This window comes from Drosophila mojavensis, unplaced genomic scaffold (assembly GCF_018153725.1).
Source record: "Drosophila mojavensis isolate 15081-1352.22 unplaced genomic scaffold, ASM1815372v1 contig_16, whole genome shotgun sequence".
Lineage (NCBI taxonomy): Eukaryota > Metazoa > Arthropoda > Insecta > Diptera > Drosophilidae > Drosophila > Drosophila mojavensis.
The window spans coordinates 1,859,849-1,885,499 of record NW_025318693.1 but is presented as its reverse complement, the minus strand read 5'-3'; the positions used below and the strand labels follow the sequence as shown (position 1 = coordinate 1,885,499).

General features: G+C 37.6%; 3 protein-coding genes and 1 long non-coding RNA gene across 5 annotated transcripts in view; 2 read left to right on the top strand and 2 right to left on the bottom strand.

The window, feature by feature from the left end:
* The first annotated feature begins 485 nt into the window (after positions 1 to 485).
* On the top strand, positions 486 to 1,312 carry LOC6586985 (tetratricopeptide repeat protein 12). Its single transcript, XM_002012552.3, has 4 exons — positions 486 to 589; positions 648 to 848; positions 913 to 1,035; positions 1,096 to 1,312. The coding sequence occupies exons 1-4, from the start codon at positions 486 to 488 to the stop codon at positions 1,310 to 1,312; spliced, it is 645 nt and encodes a 214-aa protein (XP_002012588.3).
* A 2,235-nt stretch (positions 1,313 to 3,547) lies between these two features.
* Positions 3,548 to 4,948, bottom strand: LOC6573725 (protein zerknuellt 2). The gene is made up of 2 exons (XM_001999748.4): positions 4,531 to 4,948; positions 3,548 to 4,465 (listed from the first exon to the last, which is right to left on the bottom strand). The coding sequence occupies exons 1-2, from the start codon at positions 4,621 to 4,623 to the stop codon at positions 3,641 to 3,643; spliced, it is 918 nt and encodes a 305-aa protein (XP_001999784.2). The 5' UTR covers positions 4,624 to 4,948; the 3' UTR covers positions 3,548 to 3,640.
* Positions 4,949 to 7,199: 2,251 nt separating this feature from the next.
* Positions 7,200 to 25,651, top strand: part of LOC6573726 (homeotic protein proboscipedia) — a 40,154-nt gene continuing 21,702 nt past the window's right edge. For both annotated transcript variants that reach the window (XM_032733747.2, XM_001999749.4), the window contains exons 1-3: positions 7,200 to 8,300; positions 9,250 to 9,821; positions 23,974 to 23,988. In XM_032733747.2, coding sequence (XP_032589638.2) covers positions 9,338 to 9,821; positions 23,974 to 23,988 — 499 coding nt within the window. In that variant the 5' untranslated portion in view covers positions 7,200 to 8,300; positions 9,250 to 9,337. The remainder of the gene's footprint in view (positions 8,301 to 9,249; positions 9,822 to 23,973; positions 23,989 to 25,651) is intronic.
* LOC122756818 lies at positions 14,138 to 15,178 on the bottom strand. The gene is made up of 2 exons (XR_006356663.1): positions 14,713 to 15,178; positions 14,138 to 14,616 (listed from the first exon to the last, which is right to left on the bottom strand). It is a non-coding gene; the product is annotated as an uncharacterized LOC122756818 (long non-coding RNA).

Sequence of the window (25,651 nt, the reverse complement as noted above, 5' to 3'; positions counted from 1 at the left end):
GAAAAGAGAAAAAAAAGCTTTATATAGACTCTCTTGATTTTCACTATTGTTTCAGTATTTGAAAAATATATACTGATGTATTTGTTAAAATATTTACATGTATATTTATAATACTAAATACAAGTAATTTGAAAACTAGATTCAAACTTGATTAATAATAGTTGGGTAGAAAAGAATCTTAAATATTTTACTTGGTAGATTATTTTTAAAATTTGTTAAAACTAGAGTTTTTTAATTTTAATTTTATTTTTATTTGTTGTCAAATTTAAAATAACTTTTAGATATACTCAGGTATACAAATATACCCATATTTATTTATACTTGCGTGTTGCTAAGCACTCAATGGGTATCCATGGCGCACGATTGTCGTGGTTGCCATACCATGGCTCCTTTTCTGATTGTTCTATCAACAAACAATTCAAATGTGAACGCAAATATTTACGAAAATTATCTTCAATATTAAATAAATTATACGTTGTTTAAATATGTATTCACTGGAACATCCACAAATGGACGAGAGTTTTCTGAAGCTCGATTCAACAGTGAACGAGGTTATGAATTTACTGCGAAGTATTGTTAAGCCAACTGAGTAAATTACCCAACTCTAAGAGTGTTAAAAATTAAAATTTAATAAACTACTTTTATAGAGCGGAAACTTCAACCGAGCCAGAAGAGTCCTCAGACTGCGTTACGGATGACAATTTCATGGTCACTGTGAGGCAAAATCCGGAAAATGCCCCAAATAAGGACAAGGATCGCTTTACATTTATGAGACAGGTGGAGGTGGACCAGGCAGAGCGCACCAAAGCACGGCTGGAACGTGAGAGAGTTGCTCAGATATTTAGAAAGTATAAAATATATTAAAAGAAAACACTATGTAAAATATTTTAAACATCTAAATTCTTTTCTTAGGCTTGGTAACGCCGACTATCGCCAGGGTAACTACGAGAATGCTGTGCGCATGTACAGTCAGGCCCTTGAGAATATTAAGGATAGTCCAGTATTGTACATAAATCGTTCTCTGAGCTATATCAAGTAAGTAAATTCATATCTTCAGAGACAATCTCATATAAATCTCTATTGAACTTACCATAGACTGTCGCAATTCAAGCGCGCCATCATCGACTGCGACTTCGTGTTGAATAAGCTGGATGAGAAGAATATGCGAGCTTGGCTCTATCGCGCCATGGCCTACAAAGGCCTCAACGACGAGGCCAGCTACGATAACTGCATTAAATATGTGCGCAAATATCATTCTAAGCAATTGGAGTTCATAGATTCATTTATTGAAAAAATGAACAATATGCAGTAAATATTGATACCAAATTGAATAATTATTGATAGTTTATACTACATTATATTTGTTTAAGGTATATATGTTTATAGAAAATCAAATATCAATATGAAATCCTGGAATTAAAAGATTCAAATTGTGCTCAACATATTTAAATATAATATTATATATAATATGAATTTAAATAATTATTAGAGTAGTTGAAATTACATTTCGGCAAAACCCGACATTATTTATTATTAAAGAGTCTAGACGTTTACGTTTGAGTTTGACAAGTTCGGATTGATATTAATATTAATTTTATTGTTTGCAAAAACCTCTTACATTTACAGCCTTATATGTTAGCTGTGTGCATTAGCCATATTTAAAAGTTTATTTGAAGTTTCGAGCCGCAAATAGAAACCGAAAACCCGCGAGCGAGGTAAATGCTAACTCAAGTGTTGTTTACATATGACAGCAGGAATTTTCATGTTGGTGTCAACGTTGTCAGTGTCTGACTGCAGAGAGGAGCTGCGGAAGCGTGAACCGGCGAATAACTCTTTCGATTCTAATGCCACTCAATGGCAACTCACAGCCCCCGCCCTCGTGGCCCACAGCCCATTCTCACCCCGTTAAGGCAAACAATTCGATGGCGGTAATCAATCTTCCTCCACACTGTGCGAGCTGACAGCTCCGTGGTGTAGAGTCAAATTGCGATCTTTGTTTGTCCCGGTCTCGGTCTCGGTCCCGGTCCCGGTCCCGGCCAGAATCGAGTGCACAAGCCCCCCAATGTACCCATGCGTCACACAGGCTGAGGGAGGGAGAGCGAGAGAGAGAGAGAGAGTGGGTGGTGGAGGCTCGCTTGTTCCTGTTCCATTTATGCGTGTCAAAGGTTGCGCCAGAGGGCGACAGATTGAAGCGAGGCGAAGGCAGCCGACACAAATGTTGTACTTGTCACGGTTGTTGCGGTAGTTGCATCTTTTGCTTCAAGTCCCACAAGAGCGACAGAAAGAGAAAGAGAGTTGGGGTACATACATGTGACAGGCTAGCTAAAATCTCACATGATAAATAGTCAATAAATACTTTTATATCTATATAAGCACTAAATATATATATAATATATATGTATGTGTGTACATATGTATGTCTGTGTGTGTGTGTCGCTGCAAATGAGTCGCAAAATTTTTTCTATTCTTGTTTGATTTAATTGATTTCACTTGTCATTTAACCTTTTGACTAAATACTAAACAAAAGAGTTCATAATTAACGCGATTATTGCGGCCATAGATATCGTATGACAACTAGATAGCTAATAGTTATACGAATAGTTCATTCATCAATAGAAAATGTTATTTATATAGAATCATGTGAGAATCAATCAATTCTTAATTGCGATTCTAATGTCATGAAATATATGAAGCCAATATCGACCAAGAGTTACGAAATTTATTGAATATGGACTTCAGAGTTTGGCTAGAGTTGTATAAAAATACATACACTTATGCATGTACATATATACATGTATATATTTATATACACTATGCCAATGCTAAACTTTTCTAATCAATATTGGCAAAGTTTATCGATAATGAAATGCAATGCATTAATGTTATTGAAATAATAAAACTAATATCTGCCACAACAGCTGCTGATGAAATATTGTCCACAAAACAATCTGCTTCAAAGCGGAAGCAATATTCAAACTGAAGACACACTCACACACACATACACGCATACTTCTTACGTAAATGTGAGTGCGTTTTCTTTGCCGTTCGAGCAAAATTTCAATATGTGGAAATTACATTATGATATGATGACACCGATTTATCTAAGTGAACAGCCGGCAAAAGGGCGGATATGAAACAACATTTGGCTACGATTTGCAATACAATTGCGGCTTGTAGCAAATTTACTTTTGACAAAATATTTTAAAATATATATAAGAAATATGTAAACAGGCCTCAATATATATATATATATATATATATATATATCTAAATAATTATCAATAAGTCTAAAAAGAGTTTTTAGGCAAATATCATAAATTACAAAAAATTACAAATATTCATATATATTTTACTTATATTTATTTATTGAAATATAAATCAAAATATCGTTAAATTTTAATATTTAGTAATTTAAATAGTTTAGATATATAGTCAACAATTTTATTTGATATTATTAAATAATATATATATTTTTAAAGCGTTAAATAGAACATACAATTAAATTATAAATAAGTTTAAAATATCGAAAAATAATTATTTGTTTAGCTTAATATTAATTTTGCTTATTTTTTTTACAATAGATGATAGAATTTAGTTAAGTAAAATTGGAAAATAATTTATCAAAAATTAATTTTAATCATTAATCATTCAATAAATGTTGTAGAAAGTCAAAGTCAACCTCAAAAGATTCATAAGAAGCATCAGATATCGTTGGAGAGCTCGAACTGGAAGCCCACTCAAGTTGTTGGGCGCCAAATGGAGCAGCATTTAACTGATCGAAATTGTGAAAGGATTCAAGTGATTCAAAGGAATCATATGAGGCGGTGGATGAACAGGCAGATGTAGTCATCGAACTAGCCGAATTCCAAGCCGGTTGCTGATCTGTCGTCGTAGCACTTATGAAGTGATCGATGGGTGGAATATATTGTGTTTCTTTCAGATCTACACTTTCTTGCCATAAGTCTGCGCTGGGCCAATCATTTTGCCACATGCTCAGATCAGTCAGACCAGGAGTTGGAAGTCGATCAGGAAACTGATCTACATTAAAATCGAATTGTTGCTCCATGGGGGCGTAGGTATTTGGCTGTTGAAATGTCTCAGAATGAGGACCCCCGCTCACATATTGCAATAGACGTTCGACAATCAGTTCATGTTCACTGAGTGGCGGCTCTAGAGGATCAGGGGATTGAATGGGAGCCGAATTTAGGAACAATTTGGAGCTCAGTTGTCTGTTGGCCTGTTTTTTGCTTTTCATGCGACGATTCTGGAACCAGATTTTCACTTGTCTTTCGGTAAGCTGCAGACGTTGAGAGATCCCGATGCGACGAGGTCTACCCAGATATTTGTTCTCATTGAACTCGCGCTCCAGCTCGAGCAGTTGGTGACTTGTGAAGGCGGTGCGAGAGCGCTTGCACTTGGAGGCGACTGGAGGGCAGTGGAACTCGGAGGATTGAGGTAAGTTTGTCTGGGAGAAAGAGAAGTATATATTATAGCATATATTATTATAATTCCAGAAAAGGTCAAACTTACCAAGTCGTCGAACATCATATACGATTCACTTGTATTGCAGTTGTTGTACATTTCGCTGAGAGAGCTGAGCTGAGCTTCTGTTCGGTGACACATTTGTTTTTTAACTAGTTGTCATTCCGTGTCGTCGCTTTACTTTTATACTGTACAGGTAAATCCAGGCGCAAATCGGAAAACTCTTCCCGGCTGCTACCTGTGAGCACACGGCGTCTCGACTCTGCCCAGCCGGCTGTTGTTATATGTCGCGTCCAGATTCTGTCTCCGCAAGGTCCTCGACACATTTGGTAAGTGGCGTGAGTCCTGATTGCGAAACGACTGCCGACGACGTCGTATGAGTCTAATTATAATGCATAATTCAATTGACTCCTAGGAGACATTAGCAAGCCAATCGAAAGTCAGACTTGTAAAAAAATGTAAGTGTACTGAGATTTTCACCAGAGTACAAAAAAAATAATATAAATTCGTTGGAGAGCTGGTGCAAAAATAGTAGAAATATGGCTTAGATTGGATTTGGAAGTATTATAGTATATATAAGTATTATAAATGGAAGATAGAACAATAGGACTGAAAGTGATAAATATGACTAAATTGATCAAAAATGAATATAAATTAAATGGAGATATATGTATAATATTAGTAATACACTTATAATCTTCTTTATTATTTATCATTATTATATATGGTTATATCATCCATTTTATTTACTAACCATACTTTTATTGATTGATATTATTTTAAATTATATACGTATTATGATATGAAATGTCTTATTCTAACTCTAGCCAAAAATGTGCTTGATCGACAAACTGTTAAAGCTAAGCTAAACATGGAAAGTTTTGGTTGTAGACTTCTGCCATAAAGAGCCAACCAGGTAAATTTTCACCCTTAGCTCAGATATGAAAGAGAAATAAATTGGTTTTCCCGCGGGTTTTCCAAAAGAACAGTGAATACTTCACCCTCAGCTACCTGTCTCACCTGAACAAAATCACGAGCTAAACTTAATCCCCGCCAATAAAAATGAGCTCTCGCCCGGTGCATGTGTTACCACCTCACATATATAAAATTTTATGGCAAGAGGCTAAAAGAAAAGGGAATCGCGCGAAGGATTATGCAAAATAACGAAAGATCAGAACAGCTAACCAATCTTTAAGATTATACTAAATAACCTACAAACAAGATTATTTTTTCTTATATGAGTTCGCAAATCCATTCCAATAATCACTAGAATTTTAAATACGATATTATCGAGTCAATACCCCGATATTTGCTCGAATTACTCTGCCATATATTTACAAGTAAGAATTTTGTAAATCCAAATTTAAGAATAAAATAATTAATAAACATTTCAATAATTAATAATAAAGTTTACGCATGAGTAAGAGTATAGGTGGGATGAGAAAAATATATTATCTTAAATATTTCAATAAAGCTTAGCTATTGTAGAAAAGTATTTGTCATTCTTCTATAAGTTCTCAAATTGTTAACAGTGTATTTAGTCTAGTCGTTCGTAAACTTTTATCGGCTACTGTGCAGCATAAATGAAACAAACAACGAACGCAGCTAGCGATTGCCAATAAAAACAGAATGTGAAAAAGTGAGGCAGCAGAAAAACGAATGCCACCAAGATTGACAACATGATGGTTAGAAAGACAAGAAGAGGCGCTCAAAACAAAAAGAAAGACGCGCAGCGTGCAAAGCGAAATGTCAAAAATACGCAGCGCCGGAGACAACAAAAATAAAAAGCAACAAAAACGAGTGATAGATAGAGAGAGAAAAAAGAAATGGAAGCTCGTCACTGCTGCGACGGAATGTGTAAATAACAAAAAGCAAATAAATTCCGTCACACGCAACACGTTTACCGTAAAAACAGCGCTGCAGCTGCTGAACAGACAGACAGCGCCGGCGACAAAGCCACAAAGCGACAGAGCGACGCAAACATACACATGCGCAGCGACCAATCAGCGATGCGGAGACTTTGCAGCCGCTGACTGTGTGCGCGTGTGTGAGTGAGTGTGGAGAGTGTGAACGAGTGTATGAGTGGCTCTATCATCTACCTGAGTGCGACTGGCCCGGCAACTACTTTTGCCATCTCCATTGCGCATGCACCTCTCCGCTCTCCGCTTATCATTGCACGAGCCGTGGAGATCTAGCGATAACAGCTACAACAACAATGTGCAGTAGAAGTAAACAAGAAATGACATAAAATAAGTTATTAAGATATTATTGTTTTATAAAATACTGATATGTTGATTTCATTAAGAAAACTCTAATGTGAGTTAAAATGAAAAGTGATAAAAGCTTTTATTATTATTTTATAATATTAATTATGTACAAGTTTAAGAATTTTTAATAATATTATTATTTTATTTTAATATAATTTTCATTTATCATAGTCTTCACCATGTTTACTAAAAGACTGAAGTCCAATTCACAGCACTACGTTCGGAGCACGACTTCAGCGCTCACGAGCACATCTCTCCGCTCTATTCAAACCACCCCAACTTTCATTGTGCTCTGCTGCTAGCTCTGCCACAGTAACAGAACCAACACAACTAACACAACCAACACACGCATGCACCACACAAGCCGCTTTGGGCACGCCCCTCTGATTGGTGGTTGTGGCGCTCATCTTTGAATACACAGTCGTCCAATATGCTCATTCTTGGCCACTCCTTGCGACAAGTGCGGACAAGTTTCAGTGCGTTCGGTGCTATTGGATGAAATGGTTGGCTAAGTGTCGTGCCGCACGAAGCAGCGTCGTATTGCCCAAACCGGAGGGAGAGTTGCGATTCTGAGTCTGAATAGTCTTGACGTGAATAACTAATATATTTGCGAAACATTTAGCTAAAACCCAAAAACTGTCTGTGCGAATTGTGCAATAAAATAGTGTATATTATTTAGTTGAAATAAATATCAAATATTAACGGCAAAAGCCAGCCATCGCGGCCGCAACAAAAACAACTGAAACCGGTTCTGCGCACCGATACGCGAGACCAGAGCCTACGCCGCAGGCCAGAGAGAGACAGCTATACAGGCAGCACATAGTTGGCGCGAATGTGTAGAAAAGTGTAACTTGTAACTACAAATTGCAGTGCAACTGTATATGTGTATGTGTGTAAGTGTGCGCGCATGTATGTGTGTATGTACGCTGGCCATTGCAAGATCAGCTTCGGTGTGTTTTTTGTCGCTTTGCCAGGCCCTTAGCTCAGCTCACAAGCAAAACTTCAGATGAAATTGTCGTTACGCATACGCACCGTTGTGCCGCGTAGCTAACTATTGCATTATCGTGCGTCCGTCGTGCTGTGCTCTGTTCCCATTGTTGTTTTGGCACTCGCGTCGCCATGGGTGCCAAGGTGTGTAAAACTGTAGCTGTAGCTGTAGCTGTAGCTGGCAACTCGACATGATGGAACAACTGCCACAGTCTCGCTTGGCTAAGCACCAGCGTTCGCCATCGCCATCGCCATCGCTATAGAAATAGTCGGAGCAACGCGTCGCGCTTGTCGCTGACAACTTTGTGCCTGCTTGGCGGTCTTATCTGACCCTGTTCGTAAATATCTCTCGAAAACACACATAATAATATATACAGTACTCAATGAGATAGTACTCGATTCGCATAGCTTAAATGTGCTGCTCTACACGCAGAAATATGTCAAAAACCCGCATTGTGTCAAAGTGCTAAAAATGTGAGAAAAACACGAAAACATCGCGCACAAAATGGAAACTTATGAAAACTAACGCTGCACACGGAACTGTCACAGCGGTCTCTAGAAATGGTGCGTGGTAGCTCTATGATTAACAATAATAACTTTATTTTCCATTTTTTTTTTTTTAGATTTAATTTGTATTATTAATTACATTTTTACTTGGAATGTAATAATAATAATGTATGTAATAATAATTTTATTTTATTTATTTATTTTTATTTTTTTGCTTCCAAATCTTGCCGAACTCCGCAAATATATTCTCTTCCTTTTATTAATGGAATTAATCAGCTGTTATTTTTTATCACTTAAAATTTTTTTGTCCAAATTTCAATATTTGTTGTGGTGTTTTATGTCTACTGTACATAAAGTTCCACTAAGCCTAAGAAATATATTTTTATAAATAATGATAGCTTAGCATGCAAACCAACTAAATTTTATTTCGTTTCACGCCGCATTGCTTTTGGCAGACTTACTTGTAGCTTTATATTAAATTTATATTTGTTTTCCGTCGGTCATTTTGTTTAGGCAAACTATAAACAAAACTAGCAATGAAAAGTGAACAATAAATTAATAATATAATTTTGCATAAGAATTTTGAGAAAATTATTATTTATTTTATTATTTATTAGTGTCTAATAATCAATTCCACAAAATATTTTTTATAACAATCTTTCTTCTTTGATAACATTTTTTATTTGCTATTATTTAATACCGTTTATTAAAAATAAAATAGCTAATTCGTGGAATTTTCATGATGTTTATTATTAAATTGAGTTTATTATTTGAATAAAAAATTTTTAATAAAAATTAATTTTTTTATACTATAATAATTGATTATCTTTAACAATCTACTACTACTGCCACTACCAATGCTACAATAATTTATTAAAAAACTATCTTTAATAAAAAAAAATAGAAAACTAGAGAAATGTGAATATAAGATAAATTTCATAAGTAATTTGTCACAATAATAATACAATTACTTTACTGAAACTATATTTGAAATTTGTCTTTTCAGCTGCACAAATAAAAGAACTTAAATTGAAACAACAACAAAAATTGAAAAGAAATAGACAACAAAAATCCATAAGAAAATCTAGTTTACAATGCAAGAGGTGTGCAGCACATTGGACACCAACCCGATGGGCGCTCAGATCAAATCCGAGTCGCCCCTGAATCCCCTACAGGTGCAAACGGGCCAGACGACGGTGTCGGTGCCAATTGTGCCCGGAGCGGGCGGCCAAGGACCGCAGGGACCGCCGCCAGCGGTGATGCTTGTCAACAAAATGGCACCGAACTGTGATAAACGAGCCGCCGACACCGCCTACTGGATGGCCACCGAGGGGGGCTTCATCAACTCTCAGCCCTCGATGGCCGAGTTTCTCAATCACCTGAGTCCGGAGAGCCCGAAAATTGGCACACCTGTTGGCGTTGGTGTTGGTGTCGGTGTTGGAGGCGGTGTCGGTGGCGGATATCCGGTTAATGTCGGCAGTGTGCCACAGACACCGGATGGGATGGACTCGGTGCCCGAGTATCCCTGGATGAAGGAGAAGAAGACATCGCGCAAGAGCAGCAACAACAACAATCAGGGTGAGTGCCAAACCATCAATAGCCGCAATCAAGTCTTCACTTAGGGTAGCAGTAGCTGCAATCAACTCTCTATTTGCCACTTGCCACTTGCAACTGGTGTACTTGCAACGGCAAGATGAAAAGCCGCAATCAGCAGCGGGCTTAGCTGGAAAATGCAAAGCTCTCATTAATCAAAAAATCAGTGCAATTTAGCCTAGCATCGAACGGCGCCGCCGCCATAGCCACAGCCTTCTCCCGTCCCCAAGTCCAGTTCCACTGTATAAAGATTCCAGGTCCCAATCACTCCAATCCCAATCCCAGCTGGCCAATCTCATTTGTAGCTCACTCGATCAGCACAGCACACGCAATGCGACTTCGTCTTCGTTTCTGTTTCTGTTTCTGGGTTCGGCTCCTTTGATGGGCAACGCGCCCTGAACCAGGCCCAAAGACCGGCAAAGATCTGTTATTTGCGATCATTTGTAACAATTTTCGAGAGTGGCCCGACGTCGATTCGTCAGTGCGACTGATGAATACAGCTCAACGTCTTCGAGCTGGGCGCGTTTAGTTCTTTTATTTCTCTTTTAGTTTTCTGTTTTTTTTTTCTCTTCTTCTTTTTTTACCCCGATGTGTCGATTTCATTTGTGCAGCAGAAACTGCGGCCAGCCTGCGACTCTGGCCGCAACGTTTTAAAATAAATGAGGTATCAAGGTTGTCTGGCCATACGTTTTCCTGTCCAGGCACAGGCACAGGTACAGGTCCACTCTATCCAGAGAACAGGGTCGGTCCAGGGCCACGCATATGCTCAGTCTCCCTTGCCTCTGCTGCTGCCTCTGCTTCTGCTGCTGCAACTACTCCCTCTCCCCTCTGAGCGATTGCAACCTGTTATTTAGGTTCATTTGTCAAAATATTTTTCCTGTCCCCTGTCTCGATAAAGGGGGCAGGAAAACAGCCGAAAGCTGGCCAATGTGTCTGAGTATGGGTATGAGTATGAGTATGGGAATGGGAATGGGAACGAGCAGACAGCGCACAGCAGTTGCAACAGTTGCAAGTTGCAGTTACAACTGTTGTTGCTGCTGCGCATACGTAAAAGTATATCCCCGGGAAATTTGCGGCGCATTTTGCATTTGTTGCCACATTTCGGGCATTATCAACATTTACTCCATGCCAATGCCATTCACTTGCCCCAACTTTCAATTAATCACAACTGGACACAAGTCGAGCGCTTATGTGCGATACCTAAGGCAATTGCAGCGAATCAAATTTGAAAGAGTTGAATAAGATATGGACTATGCAAAGAAATGAATGGATCATATATGTTTATATTCATATGTATGTCTATGTATATATAATATATATTTCTATACATTCTTCTAACAGCTTGCAAAAATAACATAACATTTCATTTTAATTGCCCATCCTATATAATTAACTGGTTTTAGTTTGAAAACCTTGTTTTAATTAGATTTCAAATTTCAAGTTGAAAACTTTTTTTTTTGCAAATTTTCTAAAATGGCAAATATACATTATACAAACAATTATTAGCCATTAACTAGCTAAAACTGCGATTAAATATTGTAATGAAGCAAAATCAGCTTAAGATGGCAACAACATTGAAACAACTTCATAAAAACAAATGATATGCTCTTAAAGCGCACTTACTACAAGGTTGCTTAGGTGTAATAAATATCTACTGGGTGTGTGTGTGTGTATCGACTAATGCCAATTAATATCAACCACACCATCATCATGTTGACAAATGGCAACCACTAATCGGAGAGACGCTTCAAGTGTAACCTGAAATCCAAACACGTGGCCAGCGACATCTCCGATTCCCCAGCGAGCGTGAGGGCGGGTTCTGTAGCAAATCCTGAGCATTGCCAACTAGAGGAAGCATAAGCCCAACTGAGTTCCTCGACTGCGCCACGTCCGAGTGAAAGTGAGCCAATAAATAGCGTGAAGCATCCCAAGCACCGACACCACTCGCACAGAATCTGTTGAAGGGTCAATACATCTTAGCTCCCACACACACACACACACACACACACACAGGCACACACGCACACAGATTCATGTAGGGCGGCATTCGACTGGGACTGTGGGACTACATGCTGAGCGATATGGATTACAAATGATGTTGTAAATGTCTGTCCGTTTGCCAAGCGGGCGGCAAGTCGGACAAATGGACAGAAGGAGAGAAAACTGAGCACGTTGTTACGGCTTTCAGTTGACTCGACAAATGCTTGTGAATGTGTGTATGTGTGTGTTGGTTTAACAGTTTAATTTGTTAATGTTGTCAAATTAATTCCATGTCAGGTTGTATCCGCTTAGAAGTGTTGGCAGTATCCCACAGAGTCCGAGGATCATTACAAGTGAAACTCAGGCGGAGGGCTAAGCTTCCCTTTTGCTAAGTATGTAGAGCTATGAACTGGGCACTTAAATTAGTTTATTAACTGTTAAATAGCTAGTATTGAACGAAAACACAAACTTGTATTGTATTTTGAAGAATCTCACATATATATTTTTTGCTCTAACAGACTTGTTTTAAATAAATTGCCTGAATGGGACCTCAGGCTTAAAATTAGTCATCAGTAAGAAGTCGATCTAAATTTTGACTAATGCAATGTGTATACCTTATAAGGTATAAAGTATAAAAATACTGTGTTTTCAGAAAATATATAATATTACGCAATATAACATATTAAATTATTATTTGAAAAGGGTTAAATGAAAATGTATATGAAAATTTATATCTTAATACAAGAATATTCCCGACTTAATGGGGTCATCCAGATGTATATTAAGTAAGCATTCCAGACTCCAATTTATATTTAACTCGAACAACTTTTCTCCATTCTTTGCTCTTCTCATTACCTCTCTGCTTTCTCTGGCTACACTCAGTCGAAGTCTCTCGCTGTCAGACCTTGTTCCTTACACGAGTTTTACAACACTAGAGTTTCCGATCTATTTTTTCTTTCTTCTACTTTCATAATGTAATGCTACTTGGGAGTTGTTCAATTTAACATTATACGAACATTTAAAATTAATCAAATAAATTACCAACATATATATATAAGTACAATATATACATAGATATATTTCAATCGTCTCTCTCTCTATTCCTTCATGCTTTAACCCGCTTGTTGCGCTCACCGCAAATCGTTTGCTTCACATCCTGAATTTTAATGTGTTCGCGAGAAGAGTGTATAAGTGTGAGAGTGAGTGTGAGTGCGAGTGTATGTGTGTGGCTGGGTGTGTGCTAAATGGTTGTTTAGGGCTTGAAGTACATACCCCGTTGGGCTGCTCTGTCTATGCCTGTGTGTGTGTGTGTTGCTCATGTGTGCGTACTCGAATACAAATTGTTTTGTCAATTTGCTGCTGCTGCTCGGGCGCTTATTCACTCACATAATTGAAACAATAAAATTTCGACTTGAATAAAGTGTTAATTAGGCGTAAAGCTTCCTCATTTAATGCACTGTAGGCGAAGTTGAGAAACGAAGCGTTTATGACCCCGCAAGATGCTCAGTTCGCAAAGTATCTGTGAGATACGAGCAAGTATCTCAATCTTCAAGCTCCATGGCTCCGTGGCTGTGTATGCAAAAGCGTGCTCTGCTTTTAATCCCAGTGCGACCATCAGTTAGCAAAACCAATAAAAAAAGAACAGCACCACTCGACGCCACTCGGCTTGACTTGTTGTTGTTGTTCGCCCCTGTTGGGCGCGGCTATCGAATCGCAATCCAAATCCATTCGTGCGCCATCTGTATAATCCACCCACCGACCATATGTTGCGCCAGTTCATTCAGCTCCGGCTTCAATATCCTTGCCAGCTCCAGTTCCAGTGCCCTGTCGTGCTGTGACTCTGGCTCGGGTTCGGGGGCGTCGCTGCATAAAAAATGCGTATCGCACGACTCGAAACTTACCCCCTGCGGATTATGATTATAACAAACCATTTATCATAATATTTATGTTGATGCGTTGTACTTTTTCTCAATGAAGGCTTCGCTGTCTCAATGCCCCTGTCCAGGTTCTTTTGACTTTCGGCTTTTGACTGCGTGCCTTTTATTAATTTTATTTATGATGAGTCATTTGCACATTTATAATTTTAACCTTTACAGTTGAATTCATTCAAAATAAACCGCAGTTAAATACGTACAAAAGAGCCAATGGAGTCGCTCTCAAAGAGCAACTCAATTCACCAGATGTAATTACATCTGTAGTTGGTAATATACATATATGTAGATCAATCTGAAATTTAAATAGATTTGTTAACAGGGAATTGTGTCTAAATTTAAAATAATTTATTTTATTAAATGCATAATGAAGAGAGAGAGAGGGTAAAATAAGCTAAAAATTTAATTTTATTTTATATAATTCACTTAATTTATATGTGACATATGCTAGAAATTTGGAATCATTTAGAAACATTGTCTATGCTCGCATCAAGCTCACTCAAAAGCCCAACTTAAAAATGGAACATTACATTAAATTAATTGCCGGCTCGTCAAATAAATTTTAAGCACTAATTATGCGTCAAACCGAAAGGTGCTCAAAATAAAACGGCTGGCCTGCTGTCTGAGGGATATCTTTAAGAAGGAGCCTCAGATTGGGCTAAGTCGCAGCCATTGAAAAGGTCGCGCAATTAATTGTTACGACTTTATTATGGAGATAAGTGCGTCGAGATAGAGATTGCGCGCCGTCTTGTGGAGGAGATCCAGGCAAACAAAGGGTTCTAATTGGCAGGCCGCAGGATATGGCCAGGCAGACGTCTCCGCCCAAGGGTGTCCCTTTTCTTACTCATTTTTTATCGCTCCCATCATGACTGTGAAAAAAATCTGTTACGATTAGTTAAGCTCAGGAAAAGTGAGCTGGCGGCTGCCCAAAAAAAAAAAGCAACCTCAAATATATATATATTTACATTTTTTACTCTTTTTCCCAATTTTTTTTTCTACTGTCGCGGGTTTATCTGCGAACTGATTTGTCATTATTTTAAAGCGTAATTTTTTTTTTTCGAGAATTATGAAAAATTAATGTTTATGCCACGCCCGCAATTACTTCTGACCAACTGACGTAGCTTTTCCAATAAAAATTTAGCTGTGAGAAATTGTGCGGCTAATGCTTGGGCTCAACTTTGACTTCTTATTGGAGTCGAGCAATAGCAATGCGGGACACTGAGGAGTCAGATTAAATAAATTTGAATGGGAAACATTAGAATAAACAGAAATGCCTAAAACTTGTTCCGATATTTCATATAAAATAAGGCAGAGTTTTTGTTCTTATGAATTGAACATTTTTTTTATCGATGGGTTGACAGGTCGATTAAAACAGTTTAACAAATCAATCATTATGAGTTTTTGACAGGCAAACAAACTGCGGCGTGGACATATGCATATTGTGGTTCCGTGAGCGCTCAGAAAAACTCTGATTGTCAAAATTTAACAAGTAGTTAACATATGTTTTTTTTTTTTTTTTTTTAAATAGACAGTTAAAATCAATATGTAAAGTAGTACTAAATGTTAAGGTAGATTTAGAGATATGAGATTTTTATTACACTAAAAAAATCTAACCTAATAATAATAAATAGATAACTTACCATCCAGCTATTTCCTTACACTATAGCAAAACTTTAGTTTGCCTTAAATTCAATTTGAATACAAGATCCCCATACTTGACCCACTGTGCGTCTTGCTCATTTGCCGCCAGTGAATTAGGAAAACAACGAGAGTAAAAAAAAGCGTTGACTATAGAATTAAACCGCGTCCAGTATCGATTTAATTTTATTTCCGCTCATTTAGCTAAAAGCCAAAGGAGAAGGAAAATAAAAAAAAGGAATGAAAATATTTGTCCACGATTAAATTTTAAAAAAGCATTTTATGAAATGACTGCACACTGACACTGGCCTCGCCTTAGAAAATTTGAATACATTACGCGTGTGGGCGGCAAGTGCTGCGGTGCGCTGTGGTTGGGGCTGCCTGACTGTGGCTGTGTGGTTGTGTGGTTGCGGTGGTGGGTTTGGCCCGCTGAGCAAATAAAAGTGAGCAGCAGCAGCAGTAACTGGAACCACATCCCCATTGACAATTCCATTGCCCATCAGCAACAGCCCCTGCTCCTGGTCTTGTTCCTGATTCTGTTCCTGCTCCTGCTCCTACTCCTGCTCCTGCTCCTACTCCTGCTCCTGTTTGGCTTGACAATGACACACAAAAGCCGCACACTTAATCGCCGCGGATCACATTCCGTAAAAAGCGCGACGATAAAAATTTTTTACGCTCTATTCTTGTGTACTTAGTGAAATGGAGGGCAGAGCCCGCGCGCAGTGGGATTGCGTCGCTTTACTCACTTAGTTTGACCCGCGCTTGTCCACAATTTGAATGTCTCTGTCCACTTTCCTCAGCTGGCTTCGTCGTAGTGGCCGTGGCGGTCGTTGCTGAGCTAACCATCATCGTAAAGAACAAAATCAAATCCGAAATTATTTTCAATTTGTACGCGATTTATTTTTATGTCTTTCTCTCCTCTCGCCCAGTTTAAACGATTTGTAAACATTTGAATTGGATTTTCGGCCATAAAAATCGCTTGTTAGCAGCGGCATTGTTGAGCGCTTTATCAAAATACCCGCTCATCCCATTCTGAACCACTTAAGTTGCCGGCATTAGTGGCAGCGGGTACAAGTAGTACAGTCAAGTGCTCAAGTATGCGTACACCACCTATTTATAACCGCATATCAGACCGTTAATCGCATTACCCACACTCGATTGCATGCGAATACAATTGCAGCTCAGTGGCTAGCCGCCTCTACGTCAACATCTTTCAGCAGCTGGAGCTGCACTAACTAGCAATAATAAGTTCATAAATTATCGGATTTACATAAAACGACGCTTAGTTATCAATGAGCCACTGAACTACCGTAATTAGTGCAGGTGAGCGTAGACTGAGGCGCCCGCCTCAAGACAAATGACAGCGAAAAAACTGCCATAAATTAGTTGTATCACAGCTCTCAGTCGCAGACTGCAGACACCGTTTTGGTTTCGTCTGGATTCATGCTGTAACGCTCCGCTGATTTGAATCGACTCAGCCCTCGAAAACTAATTAGTTTAAAGACTCGCATCACACTAAAGCGAGCGAAATCACAAGTGAGAATCCATCATGAGCAGAACATGCGCGATTCACACGTGTCTGATAGCTCGCTGAGCTGAGAGTAGAGCCGGAACAAGATTTGCTATTACGATAATCAAGAGAAACAAATAGGTTAAAGAAATATATATTTATTATAAATGCAACTCTAGGCAGGAGTTCTCATTTCCTCTCTCTCTATTCGTTTTTATCCTCACAAAACTAAACAAGTAAGAGTGCTCTAGTCGAGAATGCTCGATTAGGAGATATTCTAATAATTCTGCACTTCTTTTATACACACATGCAAAAACACATGCATACACACGCACTTATAAGCACATATATATAAGCACATATTCATCAAATGTAAAAACACAGTAAATCTGAAGTCTTTAGATCTAAAAGTGTTCAAATTAAGCTGAAAAAAATCTAAATAGATTTATCGATTATTCTCGATGAAAAAGATTATTCTCGATAAGAAGAGTTATCAAAAAAATTATGATAAACTCGTACTGCGTATGGTATACACGCACATGCATGGAAAATTTCAAGTCCTTAGCTCATATCTTCTGAGATTCTGGCGCTAATACGGATTTCCTGATTTCCCAGTTTCGATGGGTTCAGAGTATAAAGTTCATCATGCTTATTAATTTTTGCCTATTTATCATCATGCAGCATTGATTAGTTCTCGACTTGTTTTTTTTATTGAACTTCAGTTATTTATTGCCCTAAATTTAATTTCCATTTAGTGTTTTAAATGTGATAAATGTGAACAACAGCCAAAGGGCTGTATGCACAGACAAACAAACGGAGTCAGCGTTGAAATATTTAACGGCGTTTAAAAGAGCGTGAAAAGTCAACAAGGATAACAGCCACAAAAGCCGCACAAGTATGGGCTCGAACACATGCTCCTTTAGCCTGGGCACAAAGGTCGCAGTCGTGTGTGCCCTGTGTCTGTGTGCGTGTGTGTGTGTGTGTGTGTGTGTGTGTGAGTCTGTGATTTAAATAAAACTAATGTTTGTGTGAAATGGATTTTCTGTTTGTCATCGACTGCCACTGAGGGGTGTCTATGTGTGAGTGTGCGTGTGTGTGTGTGGATTTCCCACTGCTTGATATTCAAATAGCGAACCACATGCAAAAAAGGCTTCATGGATTCCGTATTCAAATGCACACCAACAAACAGATTTCAGATCGCATACGCTTAGCACGTGAATCCTGGAGCGTAACTCGAATCCTTGAGACCGCCTTCCGCCGAGTCATGCATCATATCTGCGACAGGCAGCATGGGACAGGGAGCAGGAGGCAGGGGGGCAAGGGTAGGTGGTATGCAGCGCGTGGATGACACGTGATTCCGTTGGTCGTAAATTTTGCGAGCACGATTTTTTAGTGCTTTGTAGTTTTAATTTGTGGCTTGTTGAAAATGTTAACAGAATTATTTATGCGATGAATGGTGCGATAAAAATTATGATACTGCAGCTACCAAAGAAAATAACACAGCAAAACTTTGCAGCGGATATTGCCAGAAAGGTAGTCAAACAGAACACGTACTACCTGTGCGAGCGATAAGAATAAGTGTTTAAGCGCGCTGAGCTCGTATTTGCAACCACCCCGATATTTTAATAGACCTTTAACGGTAAAGCAGCAGCCGTAGCAGCAGCAGCAGCAGCAGCAGAAAATGTCACTCAGCCATTTCATTCATCTACATGTCGAAGATTTTTGGGGTGTGTGTGTGTGTGTGTGTGTGTGTGAGTGTCATGGCATCATCCATCATTTTGGACTTGACCTTTTTTTTTGGCTAAGCTTGTGTTTAGCGAGAGCATCTTTAATTTTGTACACATTCATCTGGGCGAGAGATGAGGTGCGTGCCACACATGCTGCAGCTACAGCTACAGCTACAAGATACAAGATACAAATACACACGTTGCGACTTTTGAGTTATTTTGGGGGCCCTGCTGACAGCCAAACGTCACTTGGCAGACAGCAGAGAAAGAGAGAGGGAGGGAAAGAGCCACTGTCAGACAGTCGGCCAGACATGCCACCCCATAAGCGAGGCGAAATCTGCACTGCAATGGCTCATTGTTGATGTGCCGTTGATTATATGGTTGTTGGTCCACCATGTCGAGGTTTCACTCTGGTCGCCGTGTTAAAAATGAATTTGTCATCTCTTAACTGTAAACTGTGTGACATGTTTGCGAAAATCGCCAGGCAGACTGTTAGCCAGCCAGTCCGTCAGTCAGTTCGTCAGCCCAATCGGCAATCAACAGAAATCAGAGAAACACAAAGCCCGACCAATACATCAACGCTGCCCTTTCGTTCAATTCCAAGTCTGATTGATTTGCATCGGCGCTTTTTCTTTTTTGTTGTTGTTTTATTTAAACTGACATTTTTATTTCGGACGTCTTGTTATTGTTATTTCGCATTCGCCTTTCTGCCAAGCTGCAATAATTATGTCAGCCACATTTATCGATGTGATCGATGGGATACAACGGATGCAGTTCATTTGGAATTGAAATTGGGCTGTTGATTACGAGCTGCACACTTGACACAAAGCATTCTAACAAATAAAATATGTTGACTGACAAGATTGTTGTTGTTTGCTTAGCTTTTCGTATTGCTGTATTTGAGATTAAGTTTATATGTCTAAAAATATTGTGCGAAAAAGCTAGGATTTTTTTCTGTGTAAATGGGTTTCCCTATATTTTGAATTTTGTGCAAAGTGAGCAGCCTTATTTTTTGATAAATTTTATTTAAAAATTTAGATATTGAATAAAAATGAAAAAATGAGTGGGTGCTCACTTTCATTACGCATACAAATTAAATCATACAAACAAATCAAGATATTTCTCATTTTTTCATCAATGTCTTCTGAGGAAATAAAAATTGGCTATAAGAACAAAAAAACCAAAAAGTCCATAATTTGTATATTTTTTCCGTAAGCCCTTACCATACGGCTTCTTTGCGGGATGACAGAGAATTTTGATAATACTTCTTAAGGCAGTATTTATTATTAGAATTATGAAATATTAAATTCCATATAAATAAATAAATTCAAATAAGACAACAAATAAATACAAATTAAAATAACATAAAATCCAATCAACAAAAAGGTTTTGCTGCACACAGTATATTACACATAATATTTATTTATTTATTTTATTAACAGGATTAGTTTTAATTGGTATAGTTCTAGTAGTAGTAGAATATCAATTGAAAATTCTTTTATAAAAACGATTTAATTTCTAGTTTATATGCCTATGAATATCTCGTAATTAAAACCAATGCAGACAGCTGCAACAAATTTCGCTTATAAATGCAACGTGTTGCATTTCAATTTTATGGATTATGTTTTATAATTGAGGCGAGCGCAAATAAATTAATAACTGAAAACACAGGTTGAAATTCAATTAAACACACATCGAGTTGAGTCGAGAGTGTAATTACAAGAGTACAGTTATTAATTGATATTCCTACACGAGCAGCCATATAAATATTGTAATAAGTGGGCCATTTATGAACCAGCAAAATAGTTCCAATTGGAGTCACATTAGCCATAAGCCAAACCCCCAGACAAATGCTGGCAATCACCTCCATGGTTACATGCTTCCGTGCTCTGGGTAATTGGAGAACGTTTAGCTCTAATTTTGAATGTCAATTGGCATCAAAATTGTATCCAGGTGGGTGGGTATCTCTATCTGTATATGTATCGGTATCTGTATCTGTCTGGCTGGCTGTCTGACATGTGTGTGTGTTCAGATGATTGGTCAAATTGCCTCGCTTTGGTTTTGTTAAAGAGCGTGAAATTGATATGCAATTAAAATAATATTTTTCCACGTGAGTTTCTGTATTTATTGTATTATAATTTCAGCAGCAATATTTATCGATGGCACGTTTGGCGTATTGAAAATAAAAATTAAAAACAAAATAAAATATATATATAAAACGTCATTAGCAGCTGCCACCGATTTTGCCAAATGTGCGTGAAATATTAATTTTTTAGCGCGAATTTTAAATGCAGCGAAAATCCACGAATTGAGAAGCTTCGATATTAAAGCTGCGAGTCAGGCAAGCAGAGCTCTCGTATCCTGCTTAATTTGTGGCTGCAAGGACAACGTCTGTCAGCAACAACAACAACAGCAACAACAGCAACAACAACAACTGCGACTGCTGCGGTTAATGGCTTTTGAATGCAAATTCAATTTTATCGCACTGTTCACTTTTTAATAAGATTTGCCAGGCAAAAGGTGCACCGTGCTGGAAATGAAAATTAGTTGCAAGCGCAGCCTAAAAGAAAACCCCAAAATGAAAAGCCAAGAAAAACCAGAATTCAAATACGCAGCGAGACACGCGACTGGCAACTGCAAAAACCAAAAAAGAAACGAAAAAAAATTACAAGAAAAAAATGCTGTTTGTGGCGCCACAAGCAACCCACCCAACTACCCCCCGCCCAGTGGAAACCAGAGCGGGCTGTAGGCAAAGCCGCAGCGGTGGTGGTTCACACACACACACTCTTACACAGTGATACACGTAGAGGCATACACACACACACACACACACATATTTCGATATGGCCAGCACTTTTACCTTTCGTGCTTAGAGGGCACAACCTACAATCCAACAAATTGCGTTTTGTGCAAGAGTGGGTGGGAAAACTGTCAGAATGAATGAGTAGACTGGTCACACCTACTGTCAGTCAGCTAAGGGGCAACAGCAACAGCAACAACAACAACATAAACAACAAGAGCAATGCTATCATTTTGAACTGACCAAGGCGTTGCCATTGCTCTGCGTCTGCGTCTGCGTTTGGCTTTGCCTTCGACTGTTGTTGCCTGTGCAGAGCCCACAACAAAACAACTTTAAACTTCACTTACATTTTAATATGTTCCTACACATTAGCTGTCCATTTCGCGTTTTTCAATTACGCAAATGGCCTTTAAACATGCTTCAGAAACTGATTATATATTTTAAATTGAATTTAGACATTAACCCAGCATTTTGAACAAATATGTGAATATTATAACAGCTCAGACTATAATATAATTTCATATATATTTTCATTCGTATGAGAATTTAAAAAAATACAAGTTATGGAATCTATCCCAAGCCAGTAAATTATATTTGATAAATAAATATTTTTAAAATTCAGTTAGACTGTAACATAAATATTATTTATTTTCACATTGTTATTTATTATTATTTATTATTAAATTATTAAATATTTTTAATTATTATTAATTCTCTTTTAACACTTATTAATATTATTTAATTATTACTATTAATTAAATAACCATGAAATGTTAATGAAAAGATTAAAATCAATATCTTTCTATTGAAAACAAAATCCTTTGATTTCTAGATATAATATAATCTTCTTCTTTTTCACTTAACAATCACCTTACTATACAAAATATAATAATAAATACTTTCGTCTCACGCGTGCTACATATACTATAATCTACGCTACTCTAACTTACAAAATTTCTAACTTCAACTGATATTCCAACTCCGCCATAATTTAGTAGTCAAGCTATGGATCGATTGCATCTTTAAAGCTAATGAGCAATTTACTGTTAAAGCATCTCTTAGGCTATTCCTAGGAAAATGCCAGTCACATTTGATGGGCTTCAGGCCAGCTGCAATAAATAAAAATACTCATATTTACTTATTATCTATTCGAATACTTGCTAATCACGCAGCTGCCGCCCTTTGCTGGCAAAAATATCTCAATTCATATATTTGACTGTTGCTCATGATGCTGCCATAGACTTGGCTCCACGCCCAGCCAGAAATTATTGCCAGCCCAGACGCTATTATTTCCAAGCGCATGATTTTATTTTGCGAGGCACTCACACTCCATGCGGATTACTCCTTTGATATTTCGGTTGGGCGCTCGCTTCATTTTTGTGCAAATAATGTACTGGCAGACGGGGCACGATGCCCGCCTTAAGACATCTTCGCTATTTAGTTTGAGTCGGGTTTCTCTCTCAGCTATCGAAGCATGGAAAACTTCTCAATTACTTTGGCTTGCAAGTTGTTTAATATTTTGCTGATGTCGCTGACTCCGGAAGCGGCCAGTCCCGTCCCGGCCCGACCCAGCACAGCCCGGCCTGGTCTCTCTGGCCATTTGCTTGACCACTCGTTACGTGCTGCATGTGTTGCCCTATCAGCTTCAACTATGGCCCGGCTCACATGCAGCATCAGTGGCTACACAACTTGAAACTTCCGCTCTCAAGTTTGGGGTTAATTATTTTCCACTTTTGTGCTCAATTTCAAAATACTTACTTGCCAGCGAGTAAGTAGCCACAAACTTCGCTTCAAGTGTACAAGAAAGTTTCTTATGAGCTACGGATTGTCTTAGTATAAAGTGGCTCAGCAAGACAGTAAATCGATTCAAGTCAATTCAAGTTGGATATTCTCTCTTAACAGCTGGAAAAGTTAGTACTAAGTACAGGTTTTGAATACAGATATAGCTTGAAAGAGATATAGCTGAAATCTTCAATATTCAATCAAAATACTTAGTTATTGAATAATAATATTAATGTATTTCAAAAACTTTAAAATATATTTTTGTTATGAATAAAATAAATTCATAATAAATACTCTTATATAAAAATAAATTATATCAAAAGAGAAAGTATTTCCTAAGTTTTATTTGCTTAAGAAAACCTCTTCCGAAAAGAGGACTTTCGACTTCAAAACTTCATTTATGAGCAATGAATAATAAAATGATAAAGAATACAATTTGGAAGAATGTATAATTTTTCGGATTTACAAACAATTTTCCCTTGAAAGTTGATTGATGATCAAATTTAATTTGGGATCTTAGAGTACACTTTAAATGTCATTTAAATGAAAATAGTCTGGAATATCCCTTAGACAACCTATTCATAACTCATTCAACAAAAAACGGCTGATTCTATGTAAATATAAAGGTTTGCCATTAAAAATACGACAGTTTTCACATTAATAATTTCTCTATGTTATATTTATAGCAATTAATTTAAAATTAATATTTAATAAGCTCATCACAATATTGATAGAAAAATAATAATAATTTTTCTTTTTTATATTTCAGGTGATAACTCCATAAGTAAGTTGAAACTGTTTCTTACCATTGTGCAACATCAAAACCACAACATTTTAAATTGGCTAGATAAGTACAGCAAATTGCATTCGCTGAGGCTCGGAATGTTCCAATAAACCAACCTCAAAACACAGCAGAATACAAACAAAATACATATTTATACATACATATATCAAATGCAATGAAGTCTGGAACCGCAAAACATATTTAAATGCCATTATAATATACGTATTTATTTACGGCCGGGCTGAAAAGTGTGCGAAGGTTGAAGGCTGAAAGCCGCAAATGAAACAGCTAGCTATTTAAGCCGTTTCGTTTTGGCCATTTCAATTTTCCATTGAATTTTTTTTAGCTACTTTGGTTGGCCACATTTTTTCTCAGCCTTGTTTTCGACTCTTTTTGAATGGCCACGAAAACAAGCTGCAAAAGCAGAGATAAAAGCATTACGAGTGAAATTATAAACATAATTACATTTTCTATTATTTTATGTATTTCGTTTTGTTTTTTTTTTTTTTTTTTTTTTTCCTTTTGCTAGTTGCGGTTTTCACATTTCATATTTTGGCCGTACGAACTAATTCACTCGCACTCATATTCATATTTAGTATTCACTATTCAAACTTAGTTTGGCTGCCATTTTGAATCGAGACTCGATTCGTCTAGACATTGGCCTCTACCTGAGACCTCTGACCAAAAACTGAACCAATCAACCGTCAACCATTTTCGAGCAATTCGACGGAAACGACGCTTTTTCATGTTCGTGACCAAAGTTTAAGAGCGCTGCGGGCCTGGACGAAAAAAAAGTATATATATATATAAATGTATATATATGTATATTTTACCTGAATTAAATTGAGTAACACAAAAACACGAAACACAGTTTTTTATGTATCGCAAAGATACACACACATACTACATATATGCAGACTGTTCTGTTTTTTTTTTTTTGCGTCTTTTTTGTTGTACTTTTTATGCTCTTACCAAGATGAGACTTAGGGTAAGACAGCTCTGCCATTGGGAATGTAGCACGTATACTTGGAGAATAGCTTTCAGACAGAATTTAAATGAAAATAAATATAAATATATTAAAATTTTAATACATATATAGCAGATAATATAAATCAAAAGTAGACCATTTTTGAAATATAAAAAATTCTTTAACTGTAATTCTCTAACTTTAATAGTCATAAATTTTTCAAATTCAATCAGCTCTACCACTAATTTCACTAATTTATTAAATATTCCTTTCAATGATCTGTCAGGGTATTAGGAATTCGATGTTCTGGCTTTAGCAGTTCTTTCTTGATTCCCTAGTTGTTCTGTTTCTGTTCTGTTGTTTGCTTAGCGTACAAAATGTACAAAGAGAGAACAAAACTCAAAGCGAAACACGCTACCAGTTTCGACTGTTTTTTTTTCTTTTTTGTATTTTTTTCAATGCCTACCAGGTTGGCCCCACTTGTAATATCATTTGTCGACGTCGATTCCTGTGTGTGTGTGTGCATGGATGTGTTGGTCAGTTTGCTGCCCGGACGCATTGGTATTGGTAAAGTGGTTGCGGAGGAAATAATTACATGATTGAGGCAATCACACACACACAAACACACATACACACGTGTGTATACCCAATGACAACAACAGCGGTCACCTTCTTGGTGTTGGTGGTGGTGCAAGT